Raw genomic sequence first — 15,714 nt, forward strand, 5'->3', positions numbered from 1 at the left:
AAGAATGCTATTGTACCATTTGCAAAGGAATGGAAAGACCTGGAAAAAGTTGTTACATGAAGTAAGTCAGGCCCAGAAAGACAAAGGATACATGTTTTCCTTTGTATGTGGAAGCTAAATTTAGCTTACAAACTTGTAAGTAAATATGTTGGGTGGTATGCAAGTGTATACAAATGTACTGACTAAATATGGTAGATTTAAGGGATATCTCAAGTAGTATAATTCCTTAAGGAAGCCAAAATCAAACCTCAGCAATATCAGGCATCTGTTTACTTCATAGATTCTCCTATTTAGGAACTCCCCAGAGGACAATACTCTTAGATATCCCATAGCTTAGGATATTTCAGGGCTACCAATAGAAGGAGGCAGAAAATATATCCCCTTGGGAGGGGAAAGCACCTGTTAATGTAATTATAACACACACTGGGGTTTGCTGAGCACTGCAGTGAGCAGAATGTTGCCCTGTAGCAAAAAGGACAGGCAGTTGTTAGAGAAGACTCCCCTTTGTCTATACTCCCATGAAACATAGTACAGGTTAAAATGATTGAGACCAGATGTTTCAAATTTCAAAGAGGCTTTTGGATCTGGGAATATTTTCATAGACTTTACCAAGTCAGCATCTCTACATTTGAAAATGTCAAATGCTTCAAAATCTGAAACTTATTAAGCCTTTTATTGGGGGGGGTGGAGCTGGTACTGGGATTTTTGAACTCAGGACCTCATACTCCCTTGGCTTGCTTGCTCAGCTTACAGTATCTATTGAGTCACAATTCCAGTCCTTCTTTTTGTTGGTTGTTTTGAAGGCAGAGTCTCTTGGACTTTTTAGTACAGGCTGGCTTCAGACAACAATACTTTAGATCTCAGCCTCCTGAGTAGTAAGCCATCAACATCCAGTGTTGAGTACTTTCTGACATCCCAAACATTTCCATTTGGGGGGCATTATGGATTTCAGATTATGGGTACTCAACATATAACACTTAAATGGAAAGAATTCCCCACACATAGGTAAACTAGACATGATGGCACATGACTGACCACAAGCTCAACTTGGGGATAAGGCAAGGAGATCACAAGAATCACATGTTTGAGATCAAATTAAATAATATATTCATTTAAGACCACCCTATCTTAAAATATGAAAGGAAGAAAAAGGCTTAAAGGTAATGTTATGAAAATGGCAAAGAGTGTTTGGCCATGAGGATGCTGAGAGATTACCTATCACCTGTGGAATACCAGGACTGACAAACTAACTGCCCCACTAAGCAACCAGCTCCTGCTCAGTCTTCTCCAGTGTAATCTATGAACACTGTTGCTAGTCAAAACAGAAGACCTCCCCAGATAAAGGGTTAACTCTGTCTGGATATTGCACTAGGGGGAAAAGGTATGCCATGCCTACTTTTGCTGCTTCTCTCTTGATTATAGCTTCTAGTTCAGGACCACTTACCTTTTTCTTCTTCTTCAGAATCACTTTCACTCCATCCACTGAAACCATGATGCTCACTTTCTTCTTCTTGATGTTCTTGGCTTTAAACTCATACTGTAAAAGAAAAGAGAACAAAGAGGGAAAGTCTAATGAGAACATCTGGTATTCCACAACTTGGCAAAGGAGGCCACAGAGAGGTCTAGGGAGGTAGGTATAGGGGGCATTTCGGGGAGATATAAAAGCAGGTACATATCTTCAAGCAAGGGCTAGGGGAACCTCGATGTTGGAACAAGGACCCCAAGTGGTCATCAATTCCACTACCCAGCCATCAACTAGGACTACAGGAATAAAGTTAAACATCCTAACAAGATAAACATGCATCATCCATCCTGCATGATGAAATAAAAATCTTGAAAATCTGAACAAAATCTCTTGATAATTCATTCTAACATTTAACAACAACTAGATCAGGCAAGGATCCTAACAAAACGTATTCCATCTCCAGTGAAGATTAAGTGTTTTTATACACTCAAAACAAATGAATTCTAACTTACTCCTCTTCTTTCCATAGACATATTAGCCTGACAATTTGGGTGGTTGCAGGGTATTTTAGAAAAGACCTGCCAAATGATAATCTTAAGGGAGGCATTAGGCCATATCTTCTATGTTTTAAATTCACATTTGCAGTTCTAGACAGGGTTGTTCCAACCACAGCTCTGACCACCCAAGAATGTTTGCCTCAGTCTCAATCCTGAATCTTTCTATTACATATATGCATTCACAATCATTTCTTAGGCTTGTCTAGATATTGGCAACTGACGGTCCAAATCTTCCTTTTCCTCACAAACATAACCTTAAGCACCTCTTCAGCTTATTAGAACCATTTTTATCTGATCCTCATCTTAGCATCACCATCTAGAAAGCTTTCTAATCAAACATCCAGGCCACAGACTAAATAAAATAACTCAGGAGCAACCCATAGCCTTTCTTCTCTGGAACCTTTTATATTTAAGACTTCCATCGACACCACCACCCAAACTGGGTAAGAAGCAACTAGCTCCTTTGCCTATGCTTCCGGAACTTAATTATTTCTACTTAGGATGTCGATAGGAATGACTGCAATCAATCTTAATGATACAAAGACATAACCAACTTTGAGAATCTCATCCCAAATCTAGAACTTTCCTCCATTGGTCGTGCCTTTGAACTTTCTGATGTTAACAGTTTCCTACTTGTCCACAGTCTATCCCTGCTTCTAGAATCTCCATTTCCCCTCACATTTTACTCTGCTGCAAACAGTGAGTGTGAAGCTCCTTGGCTTCACTCCTTTGACAAGGGTGACTATAATTGGGGTGAAATGTCATTTCACTGTCAGGAAAGGCTCTGGATCATAGCTAATAAAGCCCCCCAGGCGCTGCAAGTCTACATTACTTCTTCATCTGGTGGTCACTATACACACTCCCAATCACTCTATCCTGTCAACAGCTCTCTTTTTCACCCAGAGACATGGTTGAGGGGCAAAGCAGACAGCAAACACACAGGAGACAGAGGGCAAACATCTGGTTCAGCCTGGAATCCACAATGAACATTGGGTGAAAGATGGAGAGAGGAATGTGAATCAGGATGGAGGAGAGTTCTGTATCCTGGAGTCAGCTACACACCAGTCTCCTCCAGGTAAACAGCCACAAGCACTGAAGGCTAGAGTTGGGACAATTAGCATGTACCTGGGGATGCAGCTGCAGCTCAAGGTGGATCCCCTGACAGCAGCACTCTGTGGCAGTCTCAATGAACTGAAATGATCTCTGAGGGTAGGGGAGAATCAGCATGGCAATCTGTGAATCAGCTGGTTTTGGCCTTGTGCCTACTGGGAGAAATGAAGCAGCCACTGCTCCTGATCACACCTGCATTTATTTATCTCTGCTTGCTTGAGCTTTCAATAAAAACAACCTTCTAGCAGCACCTCATTCTGAACAAGTCACTGATGCAGCCACAGATGCACAGAGGGGACATTCCCTGAATCACACTGGAAGTTAAGGGCTTGAGTGTTTCAAAACACCCAGAGGAGGACAGATCCTGGCCTAGACAGCTCAGTCCTCATCATTTTGGTCTCTTCCAGTATGGCACTTTCATGTACTCTACACACTTTCTTTTTTCTCTTTAATGCTCTGAAATCAAAGCAGAAGAGGCACAAGAGGTAAGCAAAGCTTTTCTGCTACAAAGGGCTTGTAGCTGACCATTTTTTGTGGTCAACTTGTTTGGTTTACTTCCCTATTGATGTCTCTCTCTGTCTCTCTGTCACTCTCTGTCTCTGTCTATCTGTCTGTCTGTCTGTCTGTCTGTCTGTCTGTCTGTCTCTCTCTCTCTCTCTCTCTCTCTCTCCCTCCCTCCCTCCCTCCCTCCCTCCCTCCCTCCCTCTCTCTCTCTCTCTCTCTCTCTCTCTCTCTCTCTCTCTCTTTCTGACACCTTGATGTCAAAATCCCTTACCTAAGCTTGGGAAGAGGTGCCAAGCCAGAACTGGCTGAACCTTTAACGATTCCTAGCAAGCTGTTTGACAAACTTGGTCATGCCTTTTCATCTTAGGAACTCAAAATGCAAGTCAACACTCTATTTTAAATGAGAAAACACCTCTGTCACCATGAACATCATCTCAGATGTCTCTTACAGGTCCTATGGATGGGGTGAGTACACAAAGAAGCATGATCCATTTTCTTTCCAGAATCTAAATGATAGTGACCATACAGGTACTCCTTGCAACTGCTCGCAGAATGCTCTAGAGTGTCTTAAAATGAAAATGGGCAAACAAGGCAGGAAAAGGGTCTTTCTAGGTCCCACCACAGCTGCCAGCATGACTTGTGTGCAATCTACAGGGCTCTTGGTTTGGCCACATGCTGCATCTATTCCACCAGCCTCTTGGTGCTCAAATGTTTCCCAACTGCAGAATTTGAATTAAATTGCACTTCTGTTGAAAACTCTGGACATGAAAGTAAATCAAGTGTCACAAAATGCTTAAATATTTATCGTTAAGCCATTTGTTTATATGGCCAATTACACTTCACTTAGACAACAATGTTATCCTGCTCATTAGAGGGAAAATGGTCTCAAAGAGAAGGGAGGTAATGGAGTAACCAGGGCTCTCAGGGACAAGTCCTCCTTTTTCCTAGACTGGTTCCTCCAACATGAAGTGTTGCTTGGGCAGACTGGCTTGGGAGGAAGCATCTGTGTTCCTTGGGAGAGGAATCCAATCTACTCAGAATTTGCCAGGGGCTGAAGAACAAACAGGACTGTCGGTGCCACCATCTGTGGCTCAAGCCAGACTTCCATCAATCCAGGCCAGCCACAGAGTACATGCCAACATGCCTGGCCCTCTACCCACACTGTGGCCCGGCTGTTCTGACATATTTGCTTTGCTGGCTAGAGCTTCACCAGCAAGAACAGATTAAGCCCTACAGAACTTGACCTTTCAAAGAACAAATAATACAATTCCTGGAACAACAACCCCAGGCTGGCAAGATTAAGAGAAAGTGTTTGGGGCTCATGATCAGAGCTTTGGGAACTTGTATTAGAAGAAGGATTCTGAAACTTGTGAGGCCTGGGAAGGGGAGGCTGGGTAGTGCCTGAGATAGAAGCCAGGAGTAAATACTCAATAAGTGCCATGGACCAAGAATACTGACTGCAAGCTGGAGATCTGCCTCCAGAGCAGCAGCCCAGCTTCTCAGCCTTTCCTGACACCCAGAGCTGCCTCCTCCTAACCGTGACTCAACTCATCTCTGATATCCAAAGAGGAAAGTGGGAAATCTACAGCAGCAAAGGGGTGAAATAACTGATAGAAGGAACAAGCCTAGCTCCTAGCCTGAGGCTGTAATACATATGTAGAAATCACAATTACTTTCTTAGAGCCAAGAGCCATGGTCAGACACTCCATACACACTGTTTTGTTTTTTGGGTTTTTTTTTTTTTTTTCCTACCCCTGGGCCTGAACTCAGGGCCTCAGTACTGGCCTTGGGTTTTCTCAAGGCCAGAGCTCTACCACTTAAGCCACAGCACCATTTCTGGCTTTTTTCTATGTATGTAATACTGGGGAATTCGTGTATGGTAGGCAAACATTCTACCACTAGGCCAAACTCCCAGCTCCCCTACTGTTTTTTTTTTTTTTTTTAAAGAATAAGTAGCTCCCTAACAAAGCCCTGAATGTTTAACAGTAGTTGATTTTTAACCAAAATACGATTTTTTTCCCCACAGGACTCAGTTTCTAAGTCACCTCAGCTATAGTTTGGTTTGGGATACATTTGTCCCCTGCTTCTCTGTCCCTTATTCTTAACTAACATTCATTTAGCCTAGCTCCTTCCCATCAGCCTTGGCTCGAAGATATGAGGCAAGGTCTTCTGACAAGTCAAAATGCTCACAGACATCACGGAGAGGTAAGGAATCAGTTTGCAGAGGCAAATAGTGATATTTATGCTCTACAAGTTGGTGGCTTACACTTACTTATATTCACTAACTTTCTAGAACAACCTGTGGGTTTTGATAAATCATAAATTGAAAGGTATACTCTGATAATGCCACTGGGCATTTTCATCATGCTCTGCCTGTAGGCTCTGTCCCCCAGATGAGGGCATAGCTATACAATGAACATCTAAATCTCAGCCAAAGGAATTATCTTACAAAGGCTTGCAAGTCTTTTTGCACTTATTGAGAATTTAGTTATAGAATCTACATACAGTATTATTTACGATATTCCAATGATGGAGCAAACCAAATATCCATCAAAGGATGAATGGACATTTAAAACATGCTTTATATAGACAACTGTATATTAGCCAACCTTAAAAAAGGAAGGAAAGAAATTCTGACACATTACAATGTGGATGATTCCTGAACATATTAGGCTAAATGGAATAAACCAGTCATTGAATGACAAGTATTTTTTGTAATTCTGATTCCATTTTATGATACCTAAAGTTAAGAAATTCACAGAAGAAGATCTCTAGTTGCTTTATGGCTTACCGTGGCTGAGAAGAGAAGGATATGGAAAGCTAATGCTTAATGAGATTAGAATTTTACTTTTCAAAAAGTTGCAGACAGTGGATACTATTATAGTGTACATTTAAAAATGGTTATGATGGCTGGGCCCCAGTAGGTCCTGCCTATAATCCTAACTACTCAGGAAGCTAAGATCTGAGGATCATGGTTTGAAGCTATCCCAGGCAGAAAGGACACACACACACACACACAAACACACACACACACACACACAAACGGTTATGATAGTAAATTTTGTTATGTATGCTTAACCACAAAGACAAAAATCTGAAAATACTATATAGCAAACACATTTCTGCTCCCAGAAAGTTCACTTAACTCTGCTTGCAGAAGAATACTTCTGAAGCTCTACACATGCAGATTAAGTATGCCATGCTTTTCTTACCCTAAACTAGGACCTTGTATTCTGCATTATATACTAGAATATTTAAAAAACTTTTATAATTTTATTTCTTTCAAAATTTACTTTTTCATTTCATTATGAAATAATAATTTCAACTTCATTGTTTTCTTCCTTTTTTCTTTTTGTTATTGTTGGGATAATGTATAGAGGTGTAATAGTTACATCAGGTAGTAGGTACATTACTTCTCACATATTATACCCCTTCTCATGTTTTTGTCCCCATTTCCCTCCTCCCTCTCCCTTCCAACCATCCTGTTTTCCCCTTTCCCTTTCCTATTTCAAATAAATGCATATATAATACTGTACTTTTAAGCATGATCATTTCTATATTAGAGTTTCATTTTTGTCAATCTTACAATACTTGTTCCTTGTGTCTCATTTGTGTGTAGGGTGAAGGAGGGGAGGCGGGAAAATGTGGTATGTGCTTGAACTCAGGACCTGTTTGCTGTCCCTGAGGGTTTTTTGCCAGTCCTGGACTTAAGCTTAGGGCTTGAGGACTATCCTTGGATTTTTCTCAAGGCTAGAACTCTACCATTTGAGCCTCAGTACCACTTCTGGCCTTTTCTAAGTATGTGGTACCAAGGAATCGAACCTGGGTCTTCGTGCATGCTAGGCAAGCACTCTACCACTAGGCCAAACTCCCAGCCCATTTCTGGCTTTTTTTGGTCATTAATTGGAGTCTCATGGACTTTTCTTCCCAGGCTGACTTTGAACCACAATCCTCAGAACTTAGCCTTCTAAGTAGCTGGGATTATAGACATGAGCCACTAGTACCTGGAACTCCTGTATACATTATCCCGACAATAAACAAAAGAAAAAAATGAAATTGAAATTATTATTTCATAATTAAATGCAAAAGTAAATTTTGAAAGAAATAAAATTATAAAAAATTTTTAAAAGTACAATTCTAGTATATAACACAGAATACAAATTCCTAATTTAGAAGGGAATTTGAAATTGCTGATTTCTTTCAAAGCATAATTCTCACCTACTGTCAGTAGGTGGCAACACTTTCTTGGGGTCCAAAACACTATAAAGTCAAGCAGCCTAGGCTGGACATTTGAACTTTTATTCTATGGAAGCTAGTTTGTTTGTTTGTTTTTTGAAGCCAGTTTTAGGTGAATGAAAAGACAATTTATAAATTGGGATCAAGTATTTGTAAATTATACACCTAAAAAAAGGTTATATCCAGAGCATATCAAAGAATTCACAAAACTCAACAGGAAAACAAAAATTGATATTTATTTTTTTAAAGGTGAAACATTTAGAGATACAAATACTTGGTCAAACAGCACAGGACAAAAAAAAAAACCAGGTTTACTAGCGGTATAGTGTTGCTGTGACTAGTACCTGAGACAAAGATGAGAGCAGCCTAAAAAATGAGGCCAAAACATACTTCTGCCCTGTGGAACTCTTGAAATCTACCCTTGGGTCTCCAAGTCTAGCAAAACATGCTCAGACCTGATTCCAGCTCCCTATCATGACAGACTATTCTCCCAAGCATGTAATAATGGGTCCCATGAAAAACTATTCACTATCATTAGGTGGTACAGAAATGCAAATTAAAACTACAATGAAATTCACTCCACATATTAAATTTCTAAATTAAAAAAATATTAACAATGCCAGGCATTGGCAAGGATACAGAGCAGCTAGATCATTCCTACAATGCTGAAAGAATAAAAAAAATAATGCAAGGCCACTTTGCAAAACCGTTTGGCAGCCTTATAAAGTTAAATATTCACTTGGAACATGACCCAGCAACATCTTAAGTAGGTATTTACTCTAGAGGGTAATACCCCAAAACCTGCACCCAAGTGCTTCCGAGTTCTAGTTACTGTCACTAACAACACAAGTATCAATTCACAAAGTAAGCAGATGAATTGTGGTGCATCCACACAATAGTCTTCTACACAAAAAACAAAATGGAGAACTGAGTGTGGTGATGCATATCTGTAATCCCAGCACTCAAAAGGCTGAGCCAGAAGAACTGTAATTTCAAGACCAACTTGGGCTACATAGTGAGATCCTGTCTCAAAATACACACGAAAACGTATAGTTCAAACATGGTATAGTATTGCTATAGAAAATTACAAGTGAACTGGTTTACATGCAAAAAGAATAAACTACCAAAAAAGGGAATGAACTATTGATCTACACAAAACGTGGAAGACATGGTGTATCTCATAGAATATCATTATGCTGAGTAATAGAAGTCAATCTCAAGAAACCCAACACACTACAAGATTCTAGTTTTATGACATTCACCAAAGGGCAAAACTATAGTGATAGAACAGATGGGCAGTTGCTAAGGATTATGGGAAAAGGATAGTACCAGGGATGTTTTACGGGTGATGTAAATTTCTGTATCTCAATTGTGGTGATACTTAGGTGAAATTAAAATCCATAAAAGTACATTAAAAATCAAATCTACGCTCTATTAGGTTTTTTTTTTTTTTTCCAGTCCTGGGCTTGAGCTCAGGGCCTGAGCACTGTCATTGACTTTCACCGTACTTGGACTTTCTCAAGGCTAGAGCTCTACCACTTGAGCCTCAGCACCACTTCTGGCTTTTTTCTATATATGTGGTACCAAGGAATTGAACCCGGGTCTTTGTGCATGCTAGGCAAGCACTCTACCATTAGGCCAAACTCCTGGCCTTGCTCTATTCGTTTTAAAAACATAAAATGAACTAAGGTCCTTTGGGCTGAGAAATATCAGGATGGGAGATGCTTACCAGATTCCCCTTCCCCTTCAGGAGGCACCTAGACCACCAGGGTGAATACCAAGTGACTAGCACCCTCTCTACCACAGTGAAAACCAGAGTGGCTATGGTGGACTCATTGCCTCCCAGTTCAAGGGCAGGGCCTTCCAGAATTTTCCACTCTACAGTTCAGGAAAACCTCACGCTGGCTCAAGTAGGAAGCCTTCCTGAATATTTCCTTCTCCCCCAACCTATACACAGTTGGTCCATGCAGGGGCAGGATCACTAGGCAGGGCCTTTATTTTTAAGGTCACCAAAGAGCTACAATAGGGAGGAGCCATGGTTCTCCCATAAGTTAGTCACATGGGAGGCCATTCTTCCAATCCTGGCATGGAGGGGACAGAATATACTCTGCTTGTCTTGGGAAGTATAATAGGTTCTGGACATGTCTCTAGGCCTTGGGGCTCCACATATAGAACATGCCAATAGACAGAAGAAAATTTCCATCCTAGTTTCCCAGGGCACATATTTCACTCCAGACTCCTTTTGAGAGAACTGAACCAGATATAGTAGTCACTTTCTGAATACCCATGCCTTTTCATTGAATCTACAAGAAAAGGTTCCTATATTTGCAACTCTGATGAAAGGACATACTCAACAGCCAACTCATGCCAGTTCAGATAGTGGAAGAAGGTGCTCAGAACTGCAGCTGATGAAATCATCTGGTGACAAGTGTGAGAAGAAGGGGAAACCTGGTGTGTTTAGTGTTTCCTTGCACCAACTAAGTTGCTGTCTCTCTGTGTGTCTTTCTCCTCCCTCAGGCCATAAGATTGGTCAGTGTTCTTCTGGATGACACACTGCAGAATCCCCCTTCTGTTCTCCAAACACAGGGGATAGAGGAAGGAACTTGTTATGTGTTAAATGTTTGTGCTCTCCACAAATTCATACACCAAGGCCCCAGCCTCAAGAAGGTGGGGACTTAGGAATGTAATTGGGTTTGCATTAGGTTGTAAGGGTGGACTCATGATGATGGGCTTGGTGCCCTTATAAGAACAAGACTGAGAAGAGGACATGAAAGGACACAGCAAAAGTCTACTATGTGCTGGCCAGGAACAGAGCTCTTACTAGAAACTAGCCAGGTTGGGCCCCCAGACTCAGACTTCCTGCCCCCAGACTACAAAAAATAAAATGTCTGTTATGTAAGCTACTCCAGTTTTTGCTATTCTTTCATGAGATTAAGATAGAGTTGTTACAGGAAACCAAGGAAGTCATCAGTACAAGGGAAACAAGAAGCTGGCTAGTCAAGATTACTGCTCAGAGCTGAGCTCACATCTTCAAAACTCCCCCATCCAAAAGCCCTTTACTCTCCCTAACTCTGTCACAATGTTGTTACTCCTAAGCTATTAATCCTAACTCACATATTTTAGTACTTAACACAATAGCCTTTTATAAATACAAATATCAAACCACTTTCATATCTACTACCCTATTTAATCTTGTCCCACTGCTCACAAGTTGGTTCTCATATTTTAAGCTATTCTAGCCATACATACCTTCTTCTTGGGTTTGAAGAAGTAAACATTTTTTCTTCACTTTCCCCTGGGGATATCTGAGGATTACAGTAGAAGGAGAGAAGAGGGGCAAAACTATACTCCTCATCTTAATCATGCAAAAACTGTATATAATCAGTTCTGATAAAAGTTTTCTGTATCACCCCAATGCCTAAACAAGATAATCAAAAATGATATCTACTATCCACTAACCAACCCAAAGCAGTTCTCCCATCAAACTGATTCTTTTCTCTTTCTCTTTCTTTCTTTCTTTCTTTCTTTCTTTCCCACTCTCTCTTTCTCTCTTTCTCTCTCTCCCTTCCTCCCTCACCCCTCTCTCTTTCCTTCTTTCTTTTTTTATTTTCTGGTCAGTTATGGTGCTTGAACTTAGGGCCTGAGCTCTTTTTGCCACTTCAACCAGTATTTTGTGTGTTAACTGGAGATAATAAGAGTCACAGGAACTTTTCTGCCCAGGCTGGCTCTGAACCTTGATCCTCAGATCTCAGCCTCCTGAGTAGCTAGGATGGCATGAGCCATTGGTACCTGGCACAAGCTGATATTTTCTATGCCATATTCTTCAGAGTCCTGTATTGGGTAAGAACATCTCAAAAACCACTCTAGGGTTGAGAGACCTCAAAGGCAGGGTACACACACACCTTCTGTCCCATCCTACTCAAGCACAGAGACTACAGTTCCAGGGTATAATATGTAATATTTTTCTCAACAAAAGTCTTCATATTCAAAGGAAAAGTTTATCAGTAGTATACACGAAATACCATTCTATTGGTATAACTGCATTGTGGTTTATTCACTGTCTATCTTGACAGTATATAAATACACTCCTCTTTGTGGGGCCAGGAGTTTGGCTCAGTGGTAGAGTGCTTGCCTAACATGCACAAAGACCCGGGTTCGACTCCTCAGTACCACATACATAGAAAAAGCCAGAAGTGGTGCGGTGGCTCAAGTGGTAGAGCACTAGCTTTGAGGAAAACCCAAGCACAGTGCTCAGACCCTGAGTTCAAGCCACAGGACTGACAAAAAAAAAAGTTGTAGAAGAAATACACTCCTCTTTGTACTTGTACTTATGCAATCACTGCCATCAAACATATCTAAAAGCATATCTAAAAACATTCCCATAGTTGGTTATGTCAAATATAATTGTATAGTAACTTCCTCAATATCAGCCAGAAATAATTCTAGCTATTAGAATGAAGGGGACCAATTTCATAAGACTGCTATATATAAAATGATTTTCCTATGTGGCCTAGCACTATTAACTTGGAACGTGGTTCTTTCTCATCTTCCACCAGAATGTAAGTTCTTTGAAGGCAAGAGTTACATAAGTTCTGCTTCAGTGTCTATGTATAGAATTTTTGGCTAGTTCTAAAAACTTGATTTAACAATGTTCAAAAAAAATGGTTCTGGCAGGCAAGAGAGGAAGAAGGAAACTACTAAGGAGGCCAGCTGTTCTCAGAGGAGTGAGAAAAGTGTACACACAACTATAATACCAGGCTTGTTAGCATTATCCATGCCAAGAAAAAAAAGACCCCAAGCAGGAGGCATATCCCCCTCTCCCAGGCAGCTTTTGGGAGAGCTGCCATTTAAATTTGAAGGACAGTTCTCCAAATACAGCAAATACTCCCCTTCCACTTATTTATAATCGACTTGGCTAGTCTAATGGCTCTTCTAAGGAACAATCCCAGTATAAAATCATAGTATATAAAGTATATATCTAAATATTATGATTGACAATAGTGGCTCTTGGCTCTTCAGACTTCAGGTCTAACACTCTGACAAGTTTTTCATCGGAGAGACCACAACCTCAGCCTGTTTGATCTTCCCTTAAGAGCTTAACAACTTGAGGAAATCAGGCTATGAAGTAGACCACAGATAAATGGCTCTCTTTCAATTTTCCTTTGAAAAAGGAATATAGGCTCTAGCCCTTTGAAAATTATTGCTAATGGCCACCTAATTTTGTAGTAGTCATTGCATTCTGAGCCCAAATCAAAGGCTCTTCTGTTATTTTAACAATTTATTGGTGTGAAATAATTGTGTCACCAAGAACACAATTTTTCTCCAGGCAAAAATGAGCTGAGTTTTTTTTATTATTTATTTTTTTCCAGTTCTTTTTTAGCCTGGAAGACATTCAGTTGCAAACAATTACATTTAGATCACAGCTCCAAAGTAAGTACTGATTTTCACCACCTAAATGTTTATCATATCCAATTCTAAAAATATCAGCCATTACCTCCTCCTTAAATGTTTAAAATTACTTTTCAAAAGGCCCCTCATTTCGCATCTCTGTATCTTTTAATTCTCCTCCCAAGCACAACAAGACCAAGGAAATCCCAATTTTAACATACAGATCTTATGATTGATAATGAATACTTAATAGATCCAAGGACCCAAGGGATATTTTTTTTACCTTGTGACAATGGCTATAAGGTGATCAACAGTTCTGGACTAACAGACCTTAAAAAGTAGAACACATGTATTCCTCTATAGATATTGTAGTCCTTTCCCAGTTCCTCAAAAGACTAAACATAGAACTCCCCTATGACACAGCAATTCCACTATTTGGCATTTACCCAATCGTGCAAAAACAAGGACGTTCTAAATCCACTAGTACAATGATGTTCATTGCAGCACTATTTACCATAGCAAAGATAGGGAACCAACCCAGATGCCCCTCAGTTGATGAGTGGATCAGCGAGATGTGGTATTTATACACAATGGAATTCTATTCTGCTGTCAGAAGGAATGACATTGCCCTATTTGTAAGGAAATGGAAAGACTAAGGAAAAAATCATATTAAGTGAAGTAAGCCAGACTCAAAGGAACATAGGCTCAATGGTTTCCCTCATTTGTCATAATCAGCAGAAACTTTGGGCTCTCCTACCAGAGATTTATAACAGAACAAAACCTAGATACATAAGGCCATATAGTATGACACTAAATGAAAGGACCTCCAGGATACAGAAACAAAAGCCATATAACAAGTGATTGTTGTCCTTAATGTACTATGTTATCTCTCATCTCTTTTGCTGTCCCTTGATTATTTCATATTGTTACAGTATTTCACCTTGTTATCTGATATATTGGATATATGCATATTTTGTTATTTGAAATCAAATAGAGAAGGGGGGAAAATAAGATGAAGGGCAGGGGTAGGGGAAGGGAAATGGGGACCAAAACATGAGAAAGGGTATCAATGTATGTGAAGTAATGCACTATCTATCTGATGAATATTAATTACAATAAAAATATACGGAAAAAAAGAAATTGTAGCCCTTTCTATGTCAGAAAGGTACAGCTAATAAGAAAAGGTCTGGCATGCCACATGTATAAAGAGCTAATCCTTCCTGTGCTTTGGTTTGCCTGCAAGTACCTGGCATACTCACTGGCTCCATTCTATCTGGAAACTCTAAATACACCAACTTGGAATCTTTCTCTATCCTAAGCCTTTGCAGAAAACTGTGGCATCACTCAGCTTGCTTGCTATCAGTATTCCCTCCTGTTGACACTGCTCCATTGAGAACATGAATATCATTTTGCCTTTCAAAAGGATATTGAATTATCTTTATTGGATATTTCCACTCCCATTCTCTTTGTTCAACTGGTCATTCCAGTGGAGTTTCAGAGAGAGAGGAGAAAAATACAGATAGGTAACTACCAGGCTCCAGAACTATTCCCTAACATGGGGAAGGGTAGGGGAGGGGTCCTCTAGGAAAATGCTATTATAATGTTCTACATAAGCTTAGTAGTGCTAAAACCCTGACAGCAGCAGCCTCTTCCCTCTTCAGATACTAGGGACTAAGGTGAATGTAATCGCATTTAATGGTAAATGGCTCTCTTTCAATTTTCCTTTGAAAAAGGAATACAAGCTCTAGCCTGTTGAAAATTATTGCTAATGGCCACCTAATTTTGTAGTAGAGTCATTTACCAGACCATTCCAATGGTACCAGTTAGATGATAAGGATTATGCAGATGCTGGAGACAGAGAGAAGCAGCTGGATTTGAAAGCTGGTGCAGAAGGAAAAGTAACAACATTCTGGTGCTGGATTGGCCGTGGCACAAGAGGAACAGAAGGTTTGTGTAACTGCGCACTCAGCCACTAGGTCAGGCTAACAGGAATAGAACAAGACTTTCGGAGGAGGATCAAGAACTTGATAGAACTAGATTTATGAAGGAAGATTAAGAGCTTGATTTGCAGGGGGGGAGGGGCACATGTCCATCATTTCAGCACTTGGGAGGCTGAGACAAGATTTGGCAATTTTAGTCCAGCCTAAACTACACAGCTAGACTCTACCTCAAAAAAGAAGAAAAAAGTTTGTTTTGATGATTTTGAGATGCCTTTTTTCGAAATTCAAGAGGAGATGTCAAGAAAGTAAGGGGTATGCAATTCGAATTTGGGATCCCATAAAAGATCCAAGCTACAAATGCAAAGTACTCTGAATTGTCCATGGATAATGCTAGTTGCAAATGCACCCAAGGTTGAGGGTGGGCCATATAAGGCTGTAGAAAACATTTTGTACATGACAGGGCAAACAGGAATATTAGAGATTTTAGTTTGAAGGATCAAATAACCAGCTAACA

The 15,714-nt window shown here is 40.2% G+C and overlaps 1 protein-coding gene across 3 annotated transcripts in view; it reads right to left on the reverse strand.

Moving 5' to 3' along the window:
- The window catches only part of LOC150057882 (carboxyl-terminal PDZ ligand of neuronal nitric oxide synthase protein), a 268,284-nt gene that overhangs the window by 90,573 nt on the left and 161,997 nt on the right, over positions 1 to 15,714 (reverse strand). For all 3 annotated transcript variants that reach the window (XM_090340598.1, XM_090340599.1, XM_090340597.1), the window contains exon 3: positions 1,445 to 1,537. In XM_090340598.1, the coding sequence (XP_090196724.1) occupies positions 1,445 to 1,537 (93 nt within the window). The remainder of the gene's footprint in view (positions 1 to 1,444; positions 1,538 to 15,714) is intronic.

Source organism: Megascapheus bottae, chromosome 10 (genome assembly GCF_031878675.1).
Source record: "Megascapheus bottae isolate mThoBot1 chromosome 10, mThoBot2.hap1, whole genome shotgun sequence".
Classification (NCBI taxonomy): domain Eukaryota; kingdom Metazoa; phylum Chordata; class Mammalia; order Rodentia; family Geomyidae; genus Megascapheus; species Megascapheus bottae.